The 26,998-nt window shown below is 44.2% G+C and overlaps 1 protein-coding gene across 7 annotated transcripts in view; it reads left to right on the top strand.

The window, feature by feature from the left end:
• SPSB1 (splA/ryanodine receptor domain and SOCS box containing 1) overlaps nt 1-24,150 on the top strand; it is a 38,589-nt gene extending 14,439 nt beyond the window's left edge. For 2 of the 7 annotated variants that reach the window (XM_055799741.1, XM_027787390.2), the window contains exons 2-3: nt 17,618-18,445; nt 22,041-24,150. In XM_055799741.1, coding sequence (XP_055655716.1) covers nt 17,752-18,445; nt 22,041-22,168 — 822 coding nt within the window. In that variant the 5' untranslated portion in view covers nt 17,618-17,751 and the 3' untranslated portion in view covers nt 22,169-24,150. Of the gene's footprint in view, nt 1-8,894; nt 10,751-15,531; nt 15,660-17,617; nt 18,446-21,131 lie in introns of those variants that run through there. The other 5 variants (XR_008746478.1, XR_008746479.1, XM_055799742.1 and 2 more) reach the window with 5 other exon arrangements.
• Nucleotides 24,151-26,998: the final 2,848 nt, after the last annotated feature.

Below are 26,998 nucleotides of genomic sequence, written 5' to 3'. Positions count from 1 at the left end.
AATAAAACTTGTTTTTTATCTTGAAGGTAATTCTGTGTTCCTTTGAAACAAATCTGAGGGTTGGAAGCTCCTCAGCCTGGGTTGCTCTCAGTTACCATGCAGATCCCTCCTTGCCTGGGAACGTCAGTGACTGTTCTTTTTGGGTGGGAGGTATAGATGACGCTGACCTTCTCAAGGTGAGGCTGTGCATGGGGAAGAGGGTGGCAGACATCGATGTTGATGCACAGTGTTCCTACAGACTGTTTTCCTTCCAGCTGATTTGTAAGCCACAGTGTGTGGCTAATGCTATCACAAGAGTGCTGACAGTATAGCTCGAGGTGGAGCACAGCATGGGGAGGGAGCTGAGGAGGAGCTGAGTCTTCAGACACTTCACTGTGGCAGTGAAGCAATCTCTATCCTCTAGCCAGACAGTCCTTTTTTCCCAGTCCACCCTTCCTTCCCTGGCCTTCCTGCCTTCAAAGGCTTGTACTGAGCATGAGGTTTGTGTGAACATCCAGCTTCTGGCTTTCATCTCTTCCACTTAAAAAAATAAGCCTTGTTCCTGTAAGGTGCAGTACTTCCTTAAAGGTGATGTGACTAAGCTGTGTGCATTGAGAAGATTGTTTCCAAGGGCGATGCTGAAGCAGGCTTGCCCTCAGAGAGAGGGAAACTGGTGGATAACGCTAAGACACAGCATAGCTTGTGTAGCCTGTGACTTTGGGAAATGAAGAATTCCTAAACTTGGCCATGGCTGGCTTGCTGTGTCAGGACATGGAAAAGATGATGTTGACATGATTTATCATGTTACAAGAGCTATCTAATGCAGCAGAGGCACATCTGATGTGCAGGTAATGGGGTCAAGATCTCCTTTGAGAGTAGGGACTAGGGGAAATAACTCCTTGAAAATGGTAGAAGCCAGATGCTTTTGGAGAGAAATTGCAAAAGGCATTTTTTTGGAAAGTGGCAATGTTTGGGTTTTTTTTTTTTTTAATGTCTACCTGGTCCTGCTGAAACTACCAGACTTACTGAGGGAGGTCACAGAAGGCTTTTTTGCATATAGGGCTGGTGCTGGAGGCATTGCAGAGTCTGACAGGCTTTCAAGTTAGGAATCCTAAATTTTATTTCAAGAACCTCTCATGATTGTGAGCTGATGAGCTCCTGTTTTGGGTGCATGTGCAGGGGTGTTGGCTTCTGAAAACATCCTTTGGCTAAGTGAACAGAATGGTTTCCTAAACAGTATGGAGAAAAAAAAAAATTCCGCAGTGACTCAACGGTCTCCTCATGTGAGGTTTTTGTCTTCAGTGGTGACACCCTCAGATTCCACAGACTTTGGGACAGGAAAGACATGAATCTATAGTTTAAGCTGTGAAATACCATGGGTCTTTACGCATGAGGATGTAACTTCAGCTATCTTCAATGCTTAACAAGCCCAGGATGAAGAGATCTGAGTAAACACTGTAGAGGAATGCTGAGTTTTTCCATGTGGCAAGGTAAGACAGAAAGACCCGTGAACTAAAGCTATGTCTATATTGCTTAGGGTAATTCACTGTCCAGTAAGAAGGCACTAACAGCTAGTACAAGAGGCTGAACTACATTTACTTGTTTAGGATTTTTGACCTGAGGATTAATGCTAAATTCAACCTGAAACTGGCTGATTAAGAAACTGGAATGACTTGAACAGAGGAAGATGCGTAACCCAAAGTATAAGGAGAGTTTTTGTCCCAGTGATGTTTGTCAAGCATTGGAACAGGTTGCCAGAGATTGTACAGTCTCTGCTCTTGTAAACCTTCAAAAATAAACTACATGGAACTCTTGAGTAACCTAGTCTGACCCTGCTTTGAGGAGGAGATTGGACTAGAGACCTCCTGAGGTCCCTTCCAGCCTAAATTAGTCTATGATTCTATGAAATAAGCTTGCATAGGCATCTTGATGTGGTATTATCAGAAAAGTTAAATTCTCGAAGTGGGTTGGCTGCTTTGTTAGATGATAGACAACTTATTTCCTGCATAGCCAGACTAGAATTTGGGGGCTTTGGTTGTTTGTTTCCCAGTTTGTCAAAAACTGTCATAACCAATTTCTGCCCTGAATAACAGATTAATCTTGTTTCAATTCTCAGCATCGCTACTAAAACTTCTTTAATTAAACGTTTGTAGAAAAAAAGCTTTCTTCCAGTCTTGTCTCATTGTTGAAGGGGAGCCACGAAAGAAAATTTGACTCTAATTAAACTTCACAACTACTCCTATCCTGTGGTAATACTGAATACTTAGCAGTGGCAAGTACTTTTGCTTTGACAATAGTATTTCCTTTGGAGCAGGCAGTCCTTGGAGGGACACCAGTGTTTCTAGGCTCTCAAAGCATCCACACAAGCTTGCTTTATTTTCTTTCTCTGAGCCCGGCCATCTGTATGTCAGGAGGTCATCATACAGGGGTTTATTTTGTCATGGCATTGTACCAAGGACTGCCAGTTGCTATACCTCTGAATCCTTTGACTACTTGTTGCAGTGCGGTGTGCTGGACAATGGAGCTAGCTCTTGCTAGTGGTCTGTCCCTTCTGCGATGCTGGAAGACCGTGGTAGGAGAGATATAACTGAGGCATTCTTTCTTGGGGAGCAGTGAAGGACTAAATTTTAAGAAAGCAGACAGTACACTGACCAAGCAGCTTCCCTTTGCTTTCAAAACTTACAAAAAGGAGCAACATCCTGAATTGTGTCCTTAAAGGGTGTTTAGGATTTGGGGGCATGATTAACAAGGTGAACTGTCTTTCTGATAAGTATTGTAAGGAAAAGTTCGTGTCCCTTAAATCCACAGGATGATGGATCTGACTTGCAAGGTATAATTAAGATCAGTTAAATGTAGTTTTGGAAGATGTTTTCCTTCCCAAGTGATGCTGCCCAAGGCCTTAGCAGCCATACTGTCTGCGTTCCAGGCTTGTTACGTGATGTTCAACAATACAAGATTTAAAACAACAGTTACTGAACTGCAGTGCTCTTAGGCTTTGCACTTAGTTTGTCTGATGTCAGCCCCTCTCTAAAGAGGGACATGACTATCATGATAGGTCAGAGGAGCCCAAGTAACTTAATCCCTTGACCAAGTGATAAAAGGGTGGGGGGAAATGCAGTGTACAGGCTGAGCCAGGCTGTTGGTGAGGTACTGCTAGCACCTGTTTCTGAGCTGGTGGAAGGAAAGAGCTTTGGGAGAAGTTGTGCTTGGTATACTATATCTTTCTCTGCCCTTTTTTGTACTTAAAGCTCTGCACAGATGGGGTTGCACTATAGCACTAGTCCTGTGTAGAAAGGTGCAATAGCTGTGTATGCAGAGATCCTTAACTGCATTAAACTCCAGGGTTATAGAATGAATTGTGTTATGTCTCATGATTTGATTGTCATAGTATCTGATCAGATGGAAAAGACTCATTCAGGAAATTAGCTTCTGACTGAGGGCCTGAATTACTTCCTCCCTGAAAAATAGCAGTAAGCATGCATAGTTGAATGGGAGTCTTTCTACATCCGTCCCCCTGCCTGTGGTGGGATTGCTGTGACAGAGGTCAACACGGTGACTAAATGCAGATTGTAGAAGGGAGGGTGAAAGGGATGAACTAGGAAGCAGAGCATGACTGTTGAATGTGAGGAAAAGGATGCCAGCTGAGTTGCTGAGGATGCAAATGTAAACAAATTTATAAAACTGGAGGAGGAAAAGCTAACTTTTGCTTCTTTAAATGTCAGGGACAAAGCAGCTTTTTGTAAGGAGGAACTGAATGATGCCCAGCACGCTTGATACCCAGCAGGACCTTGGAATGTCCTACTCATTTCATAGGGCATCCTCTAGTCCTGTTTGCATTTTGCCTCAATTATCTCCCTGTGATGCAACAATGAGAAGTGTGCAGCGCTTTCATTGACTTGTACAAAAAATATTTTCTTCTACCCTGCATGGTAGGTGGGTAGTGGTATTGTTGCCCATCTAAATGGGGGAAATGCAGATCCAAGGAAGCGATGTACGGAAGCTTCCCAAACTGAGTGGCAGTGAAGCAGGGATGGAGCATAACTTCCGTTCTGCACCATAAGGCCCTGATTTTGCTGTGACTGAATGTGCTGCTCTGCCCTCTCTTGCAGAGAACTGTTGTATTCTGTTTGTGGTGCAGTAAGAATCTAATGTTCTGCTTAGAGGGAGCAGAGAGACACTGTTGCAATAGACCAAGAATTATTTGTTTATAGTACATGGCCCAGATTTCAACTATTCTTTTCCATAGCACTGATGAGCGGTACTAGACAGTTGTTTAACTTCCCCTCTGGTGTAGATGTATTTGATGTAGATACATGTACTGAGGCTTCAGACACAATAAACCTGTTTGAGGGCAGCAGGTTGAGTAATTTGGTGCTTGGCAGCAGCTCTGTCGTGGGGATTTTTGCTTTACTGTTAGCAGTGCTTGTGACATCTTGAAATTAAAAGAGGAAGGAGGCGGCAGTGGTTGGGCAATCTTAATGTTAAAATCTCAAACTGTAAATGGTTTTCCTGAGAGAAGGAATCCTGATGGATCCTACATGTCTCCTAACAGAGTATTCTGTATTGCTTTTAGGAGCAGGGACTGAAATCCTCAGGATCTGCTGTGTACCTTACATTGTGAATCCATCTACTCAAGAAAATGCTGCTTTTTCAGGTCTATAGTACTCGCCCAAATCTACGTGACTAACACAGTAAGGGGCTCAGTTCGGTTCTCGTGCAGGCATTGGTACTTGATGTGGACTAGGTGACTTCAGTAAAGTATTGATGGGCTTTTTGCGTTTATGGAAGTGTTGTGAGTTGCCTTCTCCTGCCCACTGAAAGCAGCACAGCAGCTGTCCTGGAAAAAAAGAGGACTTCTAAACTAGCACTTCCAGCAATTACTGTAGTTTTAAGTCTATGAGAAACCCAACCATGTTGTATGCGATGTGTTTGAAGGATTGGGGAAGCGAGAAAGGTCTTCTAAAAATTTGCTTCTAGGCAAAGGATAGCTAAAATAGGAGGCTAACCTCCCATGAACTGGGAGAGAATAGCACAAGATGCAGCTGTACAAGTGTCTTTGCTCTGCCATGCTGTCACCTAGGAAGGAGACAGAAGAGGAGTTTTGGTAGGTGACTGCTGGGAACTTTAACATGGATTTGTTTTAATACAGCTGCTGCTAGCATGTAACCACAGTGATTCATTGTTAACTGTTCCAAGGGGAAAGCAGTGCTTTGTTACCAAAAACATTGTCCTGATGGCTTTTGTTGGCTAATCTTGCAGTCTAAGCAAAAAAAGCTTTTGATACAGGAATGGAAGCTCTGGACCACTCTTTCCACCCACTGCTCCCCTCCACATCTACTGGCTATCACACAAAAAAAATGAATCAAGATACTTAAACGGACATGAGGGATGGACAGTGGACTGCAAATTAGGAAGTGGGGAAGTAACTAAACAGGGAGTTCTTGTGCAAGAGGGTGGCTTATTATGGATTATGTGGGCTTCTTTAATGCAAATAGCTCTGAACGTAAATATCTACTACTTAAAATTTATGATGGCTTAATTGTGGAGGAAATGCCTTTCTAAATGCAGCCTGTCTTGGGACCTTATGGCTTCAGTGCTGGAGGGAAGGAAGGAGAAACATTAGGCAGGCATGGCAGCTTGGCCAGATGCTGACTATTTTTCAAACATCAGTGCTGAACAGCTTATTACTCCACCTGTTGAATGGCTTCTGGAGGGTAGTGGCTGTCAAAATAATTGCTACTTGTTCCTGCTGGTCTTGTGGGCTAGGGCAAATGTCTGTATTATGGGGCAGTGAAACAGCTTGGAACAACATGGTCCTGGATTGGTTCCCCAGTTCAGTCTTCAGGGTGATTGCACTAATGCTTGCGCTCATACAGCAGTGTGACGGAGTGAGATGGGGAGGGCTAGAGGAAGAGAAACAGTAACTAATGGTCAGTTGGACTGTGGTTTTCACTGCACTGGAATGAGGCCTGACCTGATGATCATCCTCTGGTCAAGCCAGTAACTACACTGAAAGGGTAGACAGTCTTCCTTCTCCCCATTTCCAGATCAGTTTTCAACAAAAGCTTCTGAGCAACTGACAGGCCTTGTCACTGTGTTGGAAATGCTTTTGAATGGGAAGCTAAAAGCAGACCAGTACTGTAGCTTTGTCACGACAGGTACCTCTTCAGTCCTTTGTCATTCCTGTTCATTTCCCTGACACTACTGAGACCACCCATTGATAACTTTGGAGTTGAGGCTTTAAGGCCTGGTTTGAAGGTAGATTTCCTAAATGCTTGCTGTTTTGACTTTTTGTGAGGGTGGACTAAGTAGAGCCGTGGAAGACCCTGAAATTTCTTCCTGGGTAGCCATCTAACCTATGAGTCCTGAAGACAAACCCATCTGAGACCCTTCCATGCTGGCTGCATTAGCACTTGGCTGACTTGGAGTTGCTAAGCTCCTTGTATGGACAGGACAGCCCCATTCTCAAAGCTTTTATGTAAGGGTAATAGTATATGGCATCTGAACAGAAGCCTCAGTGTAATCCTTGGTTAGAATTATTAAACTGAGCTGTTCATTAATTTTAACAGTGTGTGATGTTAGAAAAGCAGCATGGAGTTGGCTGCTAAAGGACAGGGAAGTTGTAAGGAAAGTACTGTTAGGCATTGTACTCGGTACTTCAGTCCTGCAAACTAGTCTTTCAAGTGCAGCTTGTTTATAAAACTGGGGATTTCTTGCTTGCAATGTGCCAAGCATAGATTTCAACCTTACAGGAATGTGAGGCTTCCTCTGGAAGCGGTGCTTGTTTAAATGCAAAGTCTCTGTAACATAAGGAAAAACAATTGAAGGTGGCTGGGTAGGTATAAAGGTGTAAGAAGAACCTCTACATAAGGTGAAGAAAGGCTGCCTGTGACCTCTCTTCCCTCTGCTTATGTGACTTCCCATAGAACTTAGTCTGTGAGCAGATCATAGAGCCATCTTTTGAGTGCATGTAAAGAAATCAGAGCTGTGAATAGACTGCCTTTTGCAGGTGACTTACACAGTTGGTGTATCTATGCTAGCCTAGTTTTTTCAACCTTGGAATTAACTCCCCTGAGACACTAGTGCCTTTTTCTTAAGGGAAAGACTGCAGTGAAGCAACCTGGGAGCACCCTTCATAGTTGTATCAAACAGTCTCAATTTCAGTATGAACAAACTCCGTCCCTAGAAAATGGATTCTTGACACAAACAATGAGGAAAAGCATCACTTGTCTGATAGATCTAGCCTGGAAACGAGACCAGGAGCTAAAAGAAATAGGACTTTGCCAAATGTGACTGGTGAGATGAGAACCTGGTGTGTGGGAATTATGTTCTGTCTGGTCTGGAAGACACTTGATCTGCTGCTCTGTTCTCTATATGGGTACCCTCGTGCTGAAGCATGCAGAGAACTTGCTATGCTGGTGGAACGTGCTGCAGGTGGAGTGCTATAGCCTCCCACAAGCTCCTCCAAACCAGTGCATTGGCTGTAAACAGCTTGTGCTCCAGAATGGCTGTGCTGATGATGGTGTGCAAAGTACTTTGAGTGAGAATAGGGCTGTACATAAAGGGCATAGTAATTGCAACAACTTACTGGTTTTTCTCCAGGCTCTCCATCTGCAGTGGCTGCATTGCTTTCTGACCCTGCTGTCACATCTCCCTATCCTTGTCCACAGGAGGAAGGGAGCTCTGTGGAGTTGTACAGGTGCTGTCTCAGCTCAGATCTAACTGCTAAACCACAGCTGTTTTGCTATTTCCTCCAAAAGAATCTTTCTAGAGTGCAGATTTACGGCTCAAAGCTGAACTTGACACAACTGATCTTTGTCAGCAGCATTTCCCCACTATAGCCTTCCACAACTTCTGCATTAAAGCAGTGATGTCTGCAATTCATTTGTACGTGTTGTTAACTTGAGAGCCACAGGCAAATGGTTAGGCTGCTAGCTGAGCTGTCATCTAAGCATGTGACCAGGTGTGTGTGTGTGTTAAAAAGCATGATTCAGATGCTGAACTCTTATCTGGAACCCAAGTTCATGAGGTCAGTCTTCTAGGTTTGTAGCAGCTACCTGTAAATACTTGCTAGAATACAGAGTTTAAAAGTTGCTTCTGGAAAATAGCACTTCAGCAGCTGGCTACAAACAAATGTTCTAGACCAGCAGGAAGTGATAGGAGTGGAGGGGAGAGGTCTAAGGAAGGCTAGTGCTGCAGCTGCGGGACAGGGGAAGGGACTCTGGCTGAATTTCTCAGTGCTTAGCTAAGATGCAGAGCTGTCAATTCAATGCGGGTTGGTCAGCTCAGGGCTCCATCCTGCCTTATGGGGGAAGAGCTGTAGTTGCTGCCTTTCTGGCCTGTTCAGTCAGCTCCTATTTGCTGTGCACACTTATAATGGCTTCTCGTAGGCCCCATGGTCAATTTAGTAACCTTCTTTATGCCATACGCTGTTTATTCTGCAGTACAGGCACTTGTGGCGGTGCTCTGCAATGTTAGGGGTATGTGTTCAAAGTAAACTTCTATTGTACAGTTAGCATGCTGGGAAACCAGAGCAAACTGCTTCATTCCTTTTCATATCTCTATGTTAAATTACCAATAAATGAACTGTTTCTAGCCAGAGTATCGTTGTCCCAACTTGAACACAGCTTTTGCTCTGTGAAGGCTACAGACCATGGGTAAGGGTGGAAAGGAAATGGACACATCGTGCAAGGGGATAAGGAGAAACTATGCTGTTGGTAACACAGAGGTCTGAAGCCAGCAGTAGTAGTTGTTTAATCTACATGTCTTCCTAATGCTGCTGTCCTCAAAATACAGAGGACCAAGGGTCCTCAGGGTGGTTTTGGGAAAGGTACAAAAGACTTGCTTTAGAGTACTAGTTAGTCCATCTTCCTATGGTCAGTCTACCTAGACAATGCCTCATGCCAAAAACAATGGCTTGCAGTGACTGAGGCTTCTAAAAAGCTGATCCCAGCTGCTTTGTGGCTGCATATTACTAGCTGGCTTCCTCTCCTTGAAGGAGGCAAGGAAGCAGAGGTCCTGAAGAGATAGTTTGCTGCCATTTGTCCTTTAAGGAAAGAAAGTCTCCGGCCCAGCATCTTGTTAAGAAAAAATCCTTTCTGCAATATGTTACGACATGTGCTCAGGTATGTGGGATGAATGAAAGATCATGGATTGTGCTGGTAGACATAGCCATTATGTCAGTATGGCATGCTGATCTTAGTGCTGTGCCTGTGAGTGCATATTAGTCATAAGTGGGAGAGGCTGTGGAAGAATCCATGTTCCACTGTGGTTCTGAAGGGTTATTAGGGAAGAGCCTGTCACTAAGTACAGGGCCTGAGTGGAAAGGAGAACTTAACTCCAAATATTTGACCATTTTAAGACTGGACGCCCACCAAAGATGGCACTGCCAGAGCAGGCAAAGGGCTGAAATCTGCCTCTGAGAAGCTATTTTGAAGAGCCTTCAGTAAACATTGTGTCTGGTCTTTAACACACAGTTGGCATTCATAAGGTACCTGGGAGCTACCTTATACAGAGCTGTAAAGGGTCTAATGACCTTTCTGAAGCATCCATTAAATTTCCTCTGTGAGGAAAACCAGCCTGAGTTCACATTTTTCATTTAAAGAAATGTCTTGGTCTCTCTGCAACCAAAATTACCATTTGTAACTAGCCTTTAATAGGAAAGATTTCTGGCAGCATCTTGTGGAACTCCTTTTGTAATGACTGAAGCAACTTGAACAAATACTTCGCAAAGTAACCTCTCGCCTGTTGCTTAGTAGTATTTTCTGCTAGATTATGCAGCACTGCAGTTAACAGGCACTGGCTGGGTAGGTGGACAGTGGAAACTTTAGGTTGTTTCTAGTAAGTGGCTTAGTTGACAGTGGGTGATTGTTGCTCCAGATTTTAATTTACTCAGATATGCTGTTCTGAGTAACTTCAGTGCTTCACTTTGGAGAACCAGACACTCCATAACATGGTGTAACAGGGCATGCTGCTTTCATCACACTACCTTTCAACACAGCAAAAATAGCTAGAAGACTTTTGCAGAAACTGTCTGAATCATTCTTAGGAGGGGAGCATTGGAGTGCTGTGTTCATACAGACAAGCTGATTCTCAGTGGTTACAAGTCCTAGCAGCATTGTACAGTGATGTGCTTTTGGCTTTCTTGGACAGAAGCCTTTTTTGGTATGTCTCGGGATGGGCATGCTTGTACTAGCTGCCTCAGGTACAGAAGAGCAGATCTCTTGGTGTCAGTGTAGTAGATGAATGAGGCTATCCACTTAGCAAGGTGGCTTGTAACTTTGTAGTCTAGGTAAATCAAGCATTGCCAAATACTAAGGGTCTTGTTCTCCGCATCCCTGGTGTATCTTGAGCACAGTTACTTGTCAGGGGCCTCTTACTGTGGAAGGTTTTCCTTTTTGCTGGGATGCATGCCATCTTTCTTGCCCAACCTCTTGTGATCTCAGAGTGACTACAGTTTCACTTTCTGTGGAGGCTGCAGAGCCCTGCCAACAGCTAAACCTGCTGAGCCAAAGTGCTTCAGCTCCAGTAGGTGGGGCTGGGGAAGTTGCCCCTGTGGCAACCTTCTGTGTAGGGCAGGATAGCAGTGTGGCTGGCAGCGCTGCCAAAACCAGTGCTGTGCAGTACGGGTTGCCTGCCCAGCCCTGATCTAAGCAGAATTGCAACACTCTGAAACTAGCTATAACCACGTTGTTAGTGCAGTTGTTCCTGTCATCTGTTCTGTAGCTGCTTGGTCTCTACTAACACAGCACTGGAAAACTTTAACACATAGGTGAGTGAGCTCCCCCCCCCCCCCCCCCCCCCCCCCCCCCAAGGTCTGATGAATATTTAGTGCTATGGGAATGGTGCTAAAGCCAGAATGCTGGTGAAATGCTGGATGGGGTGCCACAGCCTTCCTGTGACCACTCTATGCAGTAGGCAGAAATACACAGTGCAAGTAAAGTGGTATATTTTTTGATGCTGGAAATTAACACCAGGGAAAATTGGGTGTTCTGGTTCTTTGGGGGCTAAAGTTTGAATGCTATTTGAGGCTGTGGTAGTTCTGTCTGCTCCAGTTAAGATGTTTGCAGTATTGCTGATGTATTTTGGGTTTTAGTTTGGTTTTACAGAAAGCCTGTGATCAAGGGATCAGTTCTCAGCACCATCAAAGGAGAATGGGGAAAATACCTGGTGTTGAGGTGCAGCTTCTAGAGATCACATTAAAGAATGGCTGGCATTGTGAAGGGTCTCTGTGTGGGGAGTTCCTGACACACTAGTTGTGCAATTGTGCATGTATCTTGAAGGACTTGAAAGGTGACCCTGGGTAAGCTGCTGCCAGCAGGTGAGTCAGCAAGCTAGGAGTAGTATAGCTCCTTTGTCTGTTGGCTTGTGGCATGAACATTGAGCCCAAGAAAATGGACCAAGTTTACTTAATGTTTTCTAGTAAAATCATGGAAGCCTGAGCAAAGCTACATGAGCTCTTTAGCCTCACTTAGTACTGTCTGGGATTTTTTAGTTCAGCTAAAAGTAAAAAAGTAAATGACCATGTGCGGAATGTATATGTTTGTTCTTTCTCCTGAGGTGTGTTCTAGGCTGGAAATCTTTATGGTAGGGCTCTGATCCATTGTCTGTAGAGCACCCAGAGTATGCTGGCTGTTTAAAGGTCTGGCCTCTTACCTGTAAAAGTACACTCGGTAAATAGGGGAGAGCCAAGGAAGAGCCACAGTAAAGTGACTTGAAGAAACAGACTTAAAGTAAAACTGGATCAGGAATCAGGGAATTTCAGAGCATTCATCAGTTCTTGTAACTGATGTTCCGGACAGGCGCCCTCCAAGTGTTGAGTCACAGAGCAAGGGAGGAGCTGTAAGGAGCCATGGGTTTACTGAACTGAAGTTATCAAACTTCTTGTAGCTGAAGTGTTTCTGGTCCTTCTTTCTGGTAAACCTTGTAACTGGAAGTGGTTTGTCAGTGTTCAACCTCACGAAAATGGGTGTTCTCAGTGGCTGAATGTCTCACAGGTGCTTAAATAACTGCAGGCATCTTCCAGTAAGATTATTTTCTATCCCCTTGTTTCATGGAGAATGCTTCTAGAACTCTTCAATTGTGAACCATCAGTGCTATACTAAGCCTCTGGCAGTGGTTTGGTAGCTCAAGAGCCGGGTTGGTTAATGGAACTAGCAGTGACAGTGGCTCCTGAGTGGCTAGTACTAATACTTTGCCCTGTGTGCCAATTCTGGACTGGGACTTTGAGGGCTCTTGCTGCTGTGCACGTTGCTTCCAAATGGAGCTGAAAATCTGCACAGCAGCCTGTTAGAATTTGTATGTCACTTTGAGATGTAGCTATCTGAAATAACCTCCCACTGTGTAATAAAACTTTCATGGGGACAGCCTTTTGGCCTCAAATAAACAACGAGGGCATACTGGGTGAGTATTCTTTGGTTTAAGTTCACTGTATTGGTAGTTTGGATTGTGTTTCTGGTGTGTGTTCAGATCAGGTGAATGGGTTTCAGTGCCAGCATGGGTAGGAGTGAGGTGAATCGTCTGGGAGCGATAAGGAGCCTTGTTTTGAATGTGGACGACTTTTTAATCTAGCTGTGCGAGTTGTTTAAGGGGCACTATTTAGCCTCATGTTTGCAAGGTGCTCCTCTAGGCTTTGGGGGAAACCGGGGAAGTAACTGAAATCAAGATTCTGTTGTTGAATTTGTACTGGGGGACAAAATACTCTGCTTTGGATACTTGAGACTGCTACCTGCATGACATCTGCCTAGCTGGGTTCTTGGCTGCAGTTTATGAGGTTCCCTGTCAGTTGAAGGGAGTAGATGTGGCCGTGGGCACAGAGTGTGGCTCCATTTTGTTGTACACAGCATTTTGGTGAACTAAACAAAGATGACTGCCTCAGCTGGAGAGGTCTGTGGTAGGCAGTTACTTTGCCTAGTCCATGTCAATACCTACACAGAGGGAGCTGGATGTCAACTCTGCTCTGCCATATACATTCCTTTTCTCAGCAAAACTGCGTCCTCCCCATTCAGCAGCAGGGACTTTGACACCTTCCATTGAAATGCCTTTGCTGTCTCCTGCCTTGATCTATTTGCAGCAAGCAGTTGTTTTGAAACTTGGCGTGTCTTTCTAGAATGGCAAATTGCCTACTTGCTCTGAAGAGCTAAACGGAGGGGAGATCTAATTCTCACTGAAAATAGCAGTGAACATTTTTCTCTGAGACATTCTAACTTTGTTCCAAAGCTTTTAAGCTTAGAAGGTTAACAATAAGACTGAAAATAGCATGGGAGCAGAACAGAGCGTCATGGGGGTGAACTTACGTTTATAAAGCAGAGCGGGATTGCAGCAAGTGTGAGCTGTGATACAATAGATAAAAGCACTTCCAGTGCTTACATTTGTGCTTAAACCTGCAACAGTTCAAAGGTTTTGAAGTAGCTAATTTGCTAGTATATCTGTTTATTTAGGGCTAGCTGTGTCTCATATCAAGCTGCCCAGGGCGTTAATCCATTAATTTAAGAGGGTATGCTTTTCTGTGCCTCTCCTGCTGAGGGAAAGTGCCTGTATTGTCTTGTGCATGAAGAGGTTTTTCCTTTTAACAAATGAGAGCATAATTGTGCTTCCTGACTGTAGGGCAAGGTGCCACTCTGCAGTTCTAGACCAAGCTAGTGCCAGGAGCAGTGGAGCCAGCTCTGAGCAGGAATCATTGCCTTGCCCTAATAAGGAGCCATTTTACAGTTATTACATTAAATCTTGGCATATGGTGCTCAGTATTTGACTTGTGCTCACTCTAATAGACCCCTCTGTTCCAATCTTTTCCCGTCTTTCCCCCTTCCTCTTCTTTATTCCGGTCATTGTCCTTTTCTGCCCGGGAAGTCATAACTAACGCAAGTGATGAGTGCTGCTTGTGCTAAGGAAAGGCTTCTTTCTCCTTGGAGCAAGCAGTGAGACAGTATCCTAGTCCACGTGCTTCAAAAGTCTGTGCTGTCTTTCACTGTGGTGATTCCTCTTCTAGTGCAGCAGCCTTGACAGAAGTATGATGAAGACGGTCACAAAGAACAAGGCATTGTTTTGCTAATGAAGAACAGAGTTGTACTCATACTTGAGCATCTTGTGCTTTGAAGCGGTTTGCACGAACACTCCTGCAGTCTGCTTAGTTTTAGTTCTTGCTGCTTATGTGGTGTTGTCGCATGTAGCATACAGCTCTCGGGAAGTCTCTGCCCCTCCTTCTCCTGCCAGTGTTTTGTTCTTTGATCTTAATCAAAGTTGCAACAGGTGAATTTGCTTGTAGACTTCCAAGTGTGCTTTAGCCAGTGCCTTGATGACAGCCTTTGTCCATATACTGTAGGGGAGGGAATGCCAGGTGGTTCTGAAGGTGGTGCTTTCTGTAGAAATGCCACATGGCTCAGTCCTGTCACAGCAGCCTGATTCTTTATCCCAGCCTGAGCAAATGACTTACGCTGTAACTTTTTAAACATCATTGCTTCTGGTCAGCATTAGTGTGCCTTTCCCAGGGAAGACACCTGCTGAAGTGATTTCACAAATCTCTCCATAACAGAGTTGGTGTCAAATTTTAAGTATAGAACTGAGAACTTCAGTACACACAGGCATGAGGGCTTAAAGGTGGGACAGGAGGATGATTGGGAGGAGCTGCTGTCAAACGCTTGAATAACTGTGTGCAATACACGTGCTGAGTTGAAAAAGCAGATCAAGCAACTTGGTAGGTCGGTTTGTAGGATTCCACAAAGTCTGTGAAAGACAGTTGCAGCAGTGTGCTTGAACTTGTATACCAGCAGCTCGGCACATGTCTGTATTGGCTTATTCTTGGGATCAGCTGTTCCTTAGGCTTAGGGAGCAATGGAGCATGTGCCTTTAGAGGCTGGGAGTGTCTGTGTCATGGAAACACTTATGCTCAACACCTGAGCTGTGGGGCAGAACAACTAAATGTGTTTGCACTGCATCCAGCAACTGCGCTATACCTCAAAGGGTTTGGCTGTTACTTGCTTATTTTCAGCTGTCCACCAGCTGGCTTATGTAACTCAGGATTTGTTTTGATGTTGTGGATGGTACTTAACTTGCAGGATGCCTCAGTTACCTTGCCAGCTGATAATTATGAGACCTTATTTAATAGTAGTTGTTTTTTCAGGGACGGCACTGTTTAGTTTGAAATAGTTATACTGCTGCCTAGTAATGTGACTTGTGAAGAACCTCAAACATTTTTCTCTGTGCTTCAAAAAAAGGGAAGGAAAAGAAAAATAGTCTTGTCTCTCAAGACCTGCAAGACTTTGAGCTCTCTGTTCCAGTGGCATACCCTGGACTAGTAGTAAAAACCTGTAGGGAAGCTGGTGAATTGATCCCTAATTCGGAGCATATGTGAGGCTTCCCTGTCACCTTCTACTGAAGCCTTGCAGCTTATGTTCAGTAACCTTATTTTTAAAACAGATCTGATACATGCTCTATTTTTTTTTTATGCCAGATGAGGTCCTCGGTTGTGAGTAACTGTTGTGACTGTAGCTGGCAGGAGCCCTGTGTGATTGCCTCACTTCAGGAAATGTTAAAATAACATTTTTTTTTTCTTAGAAAGCTAGTTCGCTCCCGTCCCACTTCTAATTCTAATCGCTGCCCCCAGTTTGGCAGCTGTCTTACAGAGTGTTTGTGTTGCTGAGTGAAAGCAGAGACACTTCAGTGGATGCAGTGCTGGAGGAGAGGTACGTGAAATGAGTTAGTATCTCAAGCCAAGCTGGCTTAAACTTTTTAGAAGTTTCTCTGAAATTTGGAAGGAAAACTGCTAAACTTTAAGAAGAATCTTGCTCCTCCCCCTGGACTATTGTCTGAAGCTGAGGATTCTTTTCCTATTGGAGAAGAGAAGCTGCCCCAACTGAAGCTGCTCATATGAAAGAAACCATACAGCAGGTTTATCTGCTCTCTTGACTGTAGCAGTTCAGTGGGGCCGATAGTACAGACAGATGTTGGAGTGGGTTTCCCCGAGGCAGGACCGAGCAGGTTTTTGTCTGCTGTTTTGGCCTTGCAGTCAGGCCTCCAAGGTACTTAGCAAGGCTCTAGCGGGGTTGAAGAGAATTAATCTCCTCAAACCTGTATCAATGGCTGCTAGCTGCTTTGCTAGCTGACCTGTGGAAAGCTTGTAACTTGCCAGATGGAGAAGCTTTCATTATTATTGCCTGCTTTTACCTTTTGATCACTGTTACTGGGAGATGGTTTGTGCCCAGTTCTTTTTCTCTTTTGGAACTGTTGGTGCTGAGGGAAGAAAACTGTTTATGGCTGGGTAACAACAACAGGCAATACTTGTGTATGTCTCTGCAGTATGTAGCCTTTACTCTAGGGGATGCTTACATCCTAGAGGTTCCCCGAGAACTTTCACTTACAAATACCAGCCAAAACAGGAAGGCTGCAATTTAGTTGTCTTCATCTAATGTCTGTTAGGTCTAGGAGCACTGCAGAGGAAGCACTGGAATACCAGCTGGGAGAACACAAAGTAACTACTTCAGTGTGTTACATGGATAAACTTTTTTTGGACCCTGCAAAAATACTGCAGGTACTAAGCCTGTTTGTAGTGCCTGTTGTACTTGCCAGTCTGCAATCCTTCTCTTGAGCTGGAACACAAATACATCCCTCCTGAAATGCAGCCTGCTTTCCCTTCCTTATAGTGGAAGCTATACTTATGAATGTTTTGCATTCTGAAGGCTAGTTCCAACCTGTGTAGAGCAGGAGGAGGAGACATTTATTCAGTAATGCCACTCTTTGCTGATAGGGGCAGCTTTTAGACGAAAGCTTTGCAGAGCAGTTATCTATATAAACCAATCTCTCACTACTAGTCAGCTGTAGCATGTTACTACAGGGTCCAAAGACAATGCAATTGTAAACTCAGGTCTGTCATTGAGAAACTGACTGAAGCTGCTTGGACTGTTAAGCATTTAATGTCTTGTGTGTTTTGGCTCCATTGTGGATATCTATAGAGGTGGCTTTGGCAAGAGAAGAAACTCTCTGTGGTGGTTGGAAGGAGCTGGAGCAGTGAACACCACTGGGCAGCCTGGGCCTTTGCTGGGATGTCTTGCTCAGTCTGACCTTGTGGTATGAACTAGGGCTGGGAGACCAGACAAAATTATGCCTGTACAAGACACTTGTTTTCAGTCCTACCCCTGAAGACAGTCGGGGAGAAAATTTAAGTCTTGAGCATTACTTAGTACTAGGTTCTGCCTTGAATAAACTTTTCTCAAATCTTCCAGCCTGGACAACATATAGGTAGGTGTTCATGATGTAAAAGCAAGGTTTGCTGGAGGGGAGCCTAAATACAGATGTGCTCTCCTAAGGTTTAGTGATGCAGTAATAAGGAGCAGTGCAGTCACTGTAGAGAGAAGATGAGCTCTGGTACCTGAATCTATACCTTATGTAGAAAAAGAACCAGAAATTAAAGTGCCTTTCTGAAGGGGGCATTAGAAACATAGTACCTATCTATTTGATCTATATGCTATCTTTTGGTATGCCAGGTATACTGCATAAGTAGCTTGTATTATCCTTACTTGCTGGTGGAAAGTAAGGACAAGTTGTCAGGAAAAAACAGATTAAAACTGCGCTCTGTAAATGTTGCATGCAAGGCTGTATGTGCTAGTGTTTAACTTTTCTCTTGTTTTTATTGTCTATCCATTAGGCAATACTGATTGGTGTGCATCTTGACGAGGTCTCCAGCAACCTTTTCTGAAGGGCTGAATGACAGCAGGAGAGGCTGGGTAAATCGATGAGTTTGCCTTGGGAGCCTATAAACAGGCAAAATCAGAACACACAATGGGTCAGAAGGTCACAGGTGGGATAAAGACTGTGGATATGAGGGACCCTGTATACAGGCCACTGAAACAGGAACTCCAAGGACTTGACTACAGCAAACCCACACGTCTGGACTTGCTACTGGACATGCCTCCGGTATCATATGAAGTCCAGTTACTGCATTCATGGAACAATGATGACCGCTCACTGAATGTATTTGTGAAAGAGGATGACAAACTCATATTTCACCGGCATCCGGTGGCTCAGAGTACAGATGCCATCAGAGGCAAAGTGGGATATACACGAGGACTGCATGTGTGGCAGATCACATGGGCAATGAGGCAGCGAGGCACGCACGCTGTGGTTGGGGTGGCAACAGCAGATGCCCCTTTGCATTCAGTAGGGTACACGACGCTTGTAGGAAATAACCATGAATCTTGGGGGTGGGACCTTGGGCGCAACAGACTGTACCATGATGGCAAGAACCAGCCAAGTAAAACCTATCCTGCCTTCTTAGAACCAGATGAAACTTTCATTGTGCCGGACTCCTTCCTGGTGGTTCTGGACATGGATGATGGGACGCTGAGCTTCATTGTAGATGGGCAATACATGGGTGTTGCCTTTCGGGGACTCAAAGGGAAAAAGCTATATCCAGTGGTAAGCGCAGTGTGGGGACACTGTGAAATACGGATGTGCTACTTGAATGGACTTGACCGTGAGTATAACTCTCTGTATTTGTTCTAGCAGCATAGATCTGTGTGCTACTTAAGTGTGCAGGCTTGCTAGACCATCCTGGGGAGGGTTTCCATTTTTCCAGAGGTGAGGATTTCGTGTCAGCGGAAGGATTGCCGGATACAGTGCCAGATCCGTAATAGGCCATTCAAAAAGTTTGTTTGGCTGTAAACGTGTATTGTTACCAAAGCACTACAGGGAGCAAGCAGGGTTTGGGGAGGTAGTACAGTAGAAGTTGATACCAGTCCTGTCCAGAGGCAACAAACCTTTCTGTATTGCTACTAGAGTATTAGTGGGTATGTCCTTCTGACAGTTGCGTTATTGGCAACATAATCCTGTTGCCTCTTCACAGGAAACAGTCTGAGGGACAATCACCTTCCTTAAATGGCTAATGAAGGGACTTTTAAAATCCCTTGTAGACAAGAGTGGGAAGATCTGTCCCTATGTAGGGAAGTGGGAATGTCTCATTTTTCAAAAAAATAAGTACCTCGCTTCTCAGCTGCTTTCAGGACAGGTTGTGCTCATTTCCAGTGTGGGGCTGGATATTATAGCCAGCCCAACTTGCATGCCAGGCCTTTTACTAATAGGGACATCCATCTGTAGCTAAGCTGAGTAATAAATTTGGCTGTCCAAGTGTGCTAGGGTCTGTTATCTCTCATAGTCAGAAATTCCCATGGGGCCATACTGTGACTCAGTTCTCTGGGTAGGGTGAAGGAAGCAGATTAAAATCTGGATTTATGTTGTTAGTGCAATAAATTTGGCAGTATTGATGTAAAAGGAGTAGTGTGCTCCCTGCATTCCACAACAGTATCTGCCCAAAGGCTATGGCATACTGGGCTCTCTTATTTGTGCTTAGGACATGTTCTAATGCTAGGCCAGCAATGGCAAACCCCTGGCACTGGTGACATGAGGCACAGCAAGGCTGACACTGGGCATCAAAAACTGAGCTGTCAGAATAACCAGGAAAGCCTTTTAAAGGGATGGGAGAAAAATCCACAAGTGCTTTGAGAAATATGCTTCAACTCGGCAAGACCATGAGAGTGCTCTTGGCAGAGCATTTTCTCACCAAAAGAAAGAAGCCTAGCTCATTCTGCCCCAGCAGCTTACGGAATAACGGCTCCAGTAACTAGGTTTTTCTAAAGGGAAGGGTCAAAGCCAAAAGCTGCAGCTCCCCTCAAAGCCAGCAAGTCTGTGGAGTTGTTGGCACAGAACTGCACTTAGCAAGGCCACCTCCAGTATTGGATTTGGTTGTAATGTGTTCTCAGCATAGGAGTGAATTGTGGGCACAAGGCCAGGAATGACAGGATGCTCTTTTGGCACAGATAGACAGAAGGTGTCTGGCTCTAACCGCTTCTGAGCGTTCAGTAGCAACACTGTCCAGGGATTGTAGTGCTTGTGAATGGAAGGAGGTCAGATATGTGTGTGCTTTCTCTTTTGGTCTGGGGGTCTCCTGTCAGGCTGGGTTATCAGTGCAAACAAGGTGAGGACTAAGTACTCGTTCTTAATCTCTGTGGGAAGGAGATCCTCTCCTTTTAAGGCCATTAAACTGGAATGCGTTTGTTATGGTAACATCTGTAGGCTTTGAAGATCAGGGTCCTGCATCCTCTGGGATGCTGGCTAGATGATGCCTCTGTCCCAGCTATCTCCATATGCTGCAGGAGGAATTGGGACAGCCTTTTACCCTGGTGGCTTAAGAATAAGCTACATTGGGAAGTGCCAACAGAGCGCTGCCAGTGGTAGGCTTGTCTGGCAGTATCACAGCCAGAGCTGAGACATGCAGCCTAGCTGTAGAGACCTGTCCCTACAGAAGAGGCAGCATGGATCTTGAAGTAGATCAGGAGCAGGTAGGACCAGCAGAGCCTTGGGCTGAGTGCAGCCATACTTTCACCTGTGGTGCAGAACATGTATGACAAATGATGGCGCTTGGGAAGCAACAGCACTGCCCTGACAGATCTGTTTGCTCTCCACCCAGCTATCAGTGCAACAGAGGTGTGCAGAGAGAGGTATGATTCCTCAGGAATAATTGACGCTTGAAGCACTGGGAAAACTTCTAGAAAAAACATTCTACTGCAGCTTCCCCTGGAGCAGATAATAGCTTGTATCCATAGCAGGGAAGGAGAGGGGGGAAACAGGGCATTAGTTCAGCTTTGGCTGCTAACTTCAGGAGGTGACAGACCAATTCAAGTGCATGTGTTTCTTGCCTTTGTTACTAAGTCTCTCTTCAGCTAACAAACTCTTCTTCTCACAGGCGTTTTGCCAAAAGTTAGATAAAAATTATCTATCTTCACTTCTCAATGGAAGTGTTTCCTACATGGAGCAATACGATTGCTTGCTTTTTCCAAAGTAGAATCAGGACTGGCCTGGTCAGAGGTTACTGACAACACTCCCCTGTTCTAACTTTTCAATTTTAGCTGTAAGCAAAGGGACTTGTATCCACCTTACTGATGGCAAGAATTCCTGTAAATAAATAAATAAAATGAAATAACGCAATAACATGACCATGCTCAGAAAAAGTAAGCTTTCCCTGTCTCTCGGCTGTTAAAAACAGCTGTATGAACAGTCAGATTAATTTGGCTTGTAGTAGTGGAAGCTAGAGCTGTTGGCATCTGTCGAGGTTCCTGAAAACTGCAGCTTCTCAGCCAAACTTCCATTCCTGTGCATGTTTTTAGGTGCCTGTGTTCAGCCCAAGATGTCTGTAAAGGAAGCTTTCTAATGGTGCATGCTGAGCCCTCAGGCTGTTAGAAGGATGTCCAGTTATCTGCTTGATTTGGTATGTCTTCATGTTAGCCCTCTCTAGGGGAGGAGAAACCCCTTAGGCTTGAGCAGCATGCTGTGTAGAGGTGAGCTTTGACAGACTTGGCAACAGAAGCTGTGAGAAACTAATCTGTATCTTCCTTCTGTGCAGCTGTGACAGTGTTAACTCTCGCTTTGACCTTAGTCCCCCTGTACGTTATGAATGACTCTTCAGCATCAAAGGACCCCATATGCCATTCCTGAAAAACTAGTATTATCTTCAGTGTTTATAAGTACAGGTTGAAAAAAAGATAGCCAAAGGCTTAAATCTTCCCCAGGTTTATGACACAGGAGGGAATCCTCTAATGGAAAGTGTCAGAATACAAGTGGTGACATGAAGCTTTGACAGATGGCTTTGTTTTTCATGGGAGGTATGTACTACAAATAAAGGAGCTGACAGCTGTTAACACTACTGTATGAGAGAAATCATGGTACTTTCTGGGTACCTGTGCCACATGATGCTATCAGGTTGTTTACTGCATTCTTTTATGTCAATGAATCTCCTGTAAAGATTTTTGGATGCTACAGTAAGAGGCACTTGAATGCTGTTGCATTTGGGAAACTTGCATTAGCGGACCAGTATTTTTTCTGTTCATGCACATATATGGCTTAAATAACCTCTACAGAAACATCATGCTCTGCCTGTGTATTTGATGAGCTGAAGTTGCTGATATGTGAATGCTCGATGGCTTGGCCCTGCAAACGTGCCGGGTGTTCACTTTTTGGGGGGGGGATTTTTAGAATGAGCAAAATGAGTATTAATGTCTTGGGTCTCTTTTTCCCAGCTGAACCACTGCCTTTGATGGACTTGTGTCGGCGAGCTGTGAGGCTTGCTCTGGGCAAGGAAAGACTGAATGAGATCCCTACACTGCCCTTGCCAGCCTCCCTCAAGAGTTACCTGCTCTACCAATGACCTTCATGTTCAAGGATAGAGAGTTGGAACCAAGGCAAAATGTCAGAGCTGACCCACTGAGCAATGGGTTCTCCACCTTGTGTCATCACTACTGTTGGAACTCCTTGGCCAAAGTATTCCTGCCACTGCTTAAGTCTCAATGTACCCTTATTGGCAAGTTCTTAAGTAATCCTTGTTTCACAGCTGAGTGGTTTGTTCTTTGGAAGTCACTTCCCCAGCACACCTACAAAAAGAACACTTACAGAAGCTTTGTGCTTCTGTGCTTATCCTGAGAAAAGGCCGTACTGCACTCTTTGGGTTTTACAGCCTAGGAGTGAATGATTTTCCTATGCCAGCTAAAGGGAAGAACATAATTTGGGGAAAGGTATTAGGAGTGGAAATTTTAAGACCATGTTCTAAGAATGCAAAGGCATGGGGTGGCCAGCAGAGTTGGGAAGAGTCTGGAATCCAAGAAGAATTAATTGCTGAGTTTTTAAAAACAAACAGAAAAACACTACCAAACCTCAACCCTGAAACACCAAAACAAAGAACCTTTCCACCAGGATGCTTCTAAATTTGGGGAAGGTGGTTATGTTGCTGTTGTCTGTATCTCTGCCAGGACTTCTCATCATGGTCTAATGCTGTTTCCTAGATAGTGAATCCTGCTTTCTTGTTTATCAGCACTGTTTTCTCCATTCTCCTGTTCTGTTCTCTGTTCTGCCTCTTCTTAGTGGGTTTGACTCGGTTGATTGAGCAATCATATTGTGTCATGACTTGCCTACTTCTGACTTAAAACTGTAAGTTTTAGTCTGGGATCAAAGGCCCCTTGCTGATGTGAGGACAGGGAAGGGACAGACTTCAGCAGTTGGCTGAGACGGGCTGTATGAGCTGAGACTTGTTACACAGTTACAGGTCCTGCCATCTTAGGTCTGCTTTCTGTATAGCCTGTTTCAAGTTAAGGCTTTAGAGAAACATACTAATGTTTCTCTGATGGCACTGCCAGGGAATTCTCTTAGATAAGCTGCTTAAAGTCATCCAAACCAGGCTTTGTTCTGTCATAGGACTTTGCCATAATCTCTAACTATGCAGCAGGAATAGTTGGCGATTTCTTGCTTGGGGGTGGGAAGTTGTCCCAGAGAAGGTGGTAGCAGTGTGGCTGCAGAAGTACCATCAGCAGATAAGAAATCAAGGTGATTGCTGCAGAATGTAACTTACAAGACTTTAACAGAGGCCAGTGGGATGATCTTCAGGTACAGCAAGAAAAAAGTGAACCTCTCCAGAGCTGGGGGGCAGGAGAGAACTGCAATAAACAGGATAAGCAGGTCAGGCAAAATCAGCACAGCCCAAATAGATTCTCACCTCAGTAGCCAAGTTAAGAGGATGACACTCCTTTACTAGCAGGAGCTGCTCTCTTGACCTCACCACAGGTCACTATGCTGCCTTTCTGGGGTTATTTTGCACATTTCTTTGTCTTGAAAATCATTTGTGTGGTTGGTTTTTGCTCTTGAGTTATCCCTTTGGTTCTGTGTAGGTACAAATGAGTTTAGTTGTTGAAAATGTTAATATATATATATTTGTGGTGTATGTATAAGAACATGATTTAAACAGCTGCTGTAGGGTACCTTTTTTCAAGTAAACTACTTGCATAGTATATTTTTTAAGCACAGAATTGGTGCCAAGACTGGGTGGGGTATGATGTGCCCCTTTTTAATCTAATATTATGTTTTTTTTAATGTAGGGGTTTGTACCAGTTTCTGTTACAGGGTGGGACACAAGAAAATTTGGTGTGTATGGAGCCCTACTTGGTTGCCTTCAACTTGAACCAGTGTCTTCCAGAATTCCAGGGAAGCAGCTGTGTTCTCCTGACTTATGCTCTTTGTGCTCCATTGCTTCAATATCTTCTCACTTCACCAGTACATAGCTTTGTACAGTTTTAAATTTTGACTTTCTATTTTATGACTGTAGATAATGCTCAGTAACCTAATAAACTTTATTAAATATTACTTGATGTTGGGCTGTTTTTGCATGAAACAATCAGAGTTCTTTATATTGAGTTTCTACATGAATGGTGAGCTTATTCCCAAGAAGCCAGGCCAAACAAGTAAAACAAGGGCTGTTGTGACCTCTTCTCTGCTTGGAAGAATAACCATTTAAAGCTGGCATCTGAAAGGTGTGTACAGGTGGTAGGCTGTAATCGCAGTTTCCTGAGATCTTGTGCAGCTGCCAAGTGCCTAAAAATGGCTGCTCTGGATGGGGTTGAATATAGTCTGTGAGACAGCAGCCTTCATTTCTTAATTTAACTTGGTTTACAACTGACTTGTTACACCATAATACTTTTTTTTTTCAAATAGATTTGAGTAGATTCAGTAGGCAGGGCTCTGGTTACATTGGCAAACTTGAAGCATTGTGTAGGTTTGCAAATTTCACTCCTAGATGATAGCAAATAACTCTTCTTCTTCTTCTTCCAGGAAAGCTCATATGAAAAGAAACCACTAACCTACTACTACTTTGTGCTGATACCTGACTGCCCCTTTTACTTCGGAAGGGAGATGATGGATAGAAGAAAGCAAAACAAAATAGTGAGGGCTAAGGGGATGCCTAGCCAGCAGAACAGCACAGTTAATTGCAGAAGGTGCTGTGGCAGGTTAGGCTGACAGTCATTCTTGTATTGTGTGCTTGAGAAATTGGCTAATTTCAGTGTGTTCAGGGTAATTTCTTCAGGTCATGAACTTCATTTAGCTCAAGTCACTTGGTATTAGTTTTTGGTCATTCCCTACCAACTGCTATAAGTTGCTGTGTTGTCATGTATTTTGAAATCTATTTGCACAAGAGGCTTCATTTCTAGGCTATGAGGAGACATGGATTATATATAGTTTGTGGAGTACAAACTGCTTGCTTGCTGGTTGATTTTGTTCTCCTCTGCTTCCAACCTGTGCAACAGAGATGCTGTCAAATTGTATCAGCAGTTAAGTTAAGCCTCTCCAAACTGACTGGAAATGAGATAACTGACAAAAAGTACAAAGTCACAACAGCCTTAATTCCACCTCCCCTCCACACACTTTTTCTGTCTTCTTTGTAGCTACCAACTTGTGTGTGGAAACCAAACTTACCAGTTGACATAAGCACTACAATATGTGAGGGGAAACTAGAGCTCAGAGGTATGCTCGTGAACTGCCTTATAAAGGTACTGGGTGAGGAGAGCTTAAAAAGTGGTTTCTTGTCTTTGTCTCCAGTCAGGGCAAGAATATTTTGTAATTTTGGATGTCTTAATCTTGTTGGGTTTTTTTGGGTTTTTTTTTCCCACATGTAGAAGACAACTGTAGATCCTAAGCCTAAATATCCAGCATATTCAATGATCATCAGTTTTGTTTTGCTGCAGGTAGTGGAGAACTTCAGTGAAACACTTTTTTTTTTTGTGCTTGTTTGTGGACAAGGTCAGCTTCCCCTTCCCTTTCGGTGGAAGGCTGCCTCCGCTTTGCTGGGAACATGGCTGGAGGGGGTTTGGGAGAGCAGCAAGCTGGGGAGGGTGCATAAGGTGGGGCTGGTGCAGAAGTCTGAGAAATTAGTTCATGCTTAGCTCCAGACACCCAAACAGGCTTGTGTTCCAGCTGCATGGAATATTTGAAACAAATGACCTGCTCAGGGCTGGGAGTCTGCAGTGTTTATGTACAGTGCCATGGCAACAGTGGAGGAAGTCATGAGATGGGGATTGGATCTGGTGGAATCAACAAATGATATCACAGATTAGCAAGTCCTAATGAATCAGTGGCGCTCTGTTTCTCCTGCTGTTGCCTGTGTTCAGGCACTGGCATACAGCAGGCAGACCCACCTCTTCGAGTAGCATTAAAAACTGCACATCCTACTTGTATCGGCTGCCTTGAAAACCTTGTTATGCTGGCCAGCATCTTGTCTTCCTGCTGCTGCTGACTAATCACGTTATGCACATGGAAATAGCTGTTCCTACATTTTATAGAAAGCTTCTGGCCCTGATAGTTTGCTTGCTGTTGCCTCGCTGGTGATGCAGAAGTGCTGTGGCAGTTCGGCAGAGACTCTTGACATACTGATGCTCTAGACAAGCAGTGGAGTAGCTTTTGTTTATTCCTGGGAGTTGAGGCTTTGAAAGTAATTTGAGTCTAGAAGAATGTGTAAGAGGGAAAGTGTTCAGTGGAGGAGTTTAGTAGCTGATAAGCATGTCATAACTTGAGTAGTTTTGTCACAGTTCCTTTCAAAAGGAAAGCCAGTCTTGGGTGCAGGTTACGTTCTTGCACAGCGTATCTGTGCCAGCAAACATACCTACTGTGGATCTTGGTCAAAGCTATGACAGTGTCAAGACAGAAACACTTGGAGGGGGGGGAGGACAGTTGCCAATTCTCTCCTTTATCTACAGAACTGAGAATTTATTTATGAGCTCAGATAACTTCCCTGTTGGAGCCTGCACATCCGTCTGTCAAATGCCTGTCAAACCCTTAGCACCAGCACAAGGCAATCTTCCCTTTCCCTGTGCCTGAGATGTGCAAACTTACAAACATCATACTCTTAAGAACTTACTTGGGCAGTCTCACCTCCTCTTCTGAATAAGGTAAGACAATTATGAAAAACATCTCCTAGCATGCCCCCCCCCCTTGCTTCCCCGTATGCTTCCTATGCAGAGCTAATGCTGTTGATCTTATGCCAAAGATTAGTTGCACTTGACTGGAGAAGGAAATACATAGTGATTTACTTGGTAGAGTTTATTAAAATTAAAAGCCTAACCCAAAACACAACCTTTCTTGGCATACAAAACAGTGCTAAAGGGAACAAAACGCATTCAATGCTCGCAGAAAACACATTGGAGCACTGATCCTGTCCTTG

Source organism: Falco peregrinus, chromosome 3, assembly GCF_023634155.1.
Source record: "Falco peregrinus isolate bFalPer1 chromosome 3, bFalPer1.pri, whole genome shotgun sequence".
Classification (NCBI taxonomy): Eukaryota; Metazoa; Chordata; class Aves; order Falconiformes; family Falconidae; genus Falco; species Falco peregrinus.
Note: the sequence above shows the minus strand (reverse complement) of the source record. Positions and strands in the feature narration are given on the sequence as shown.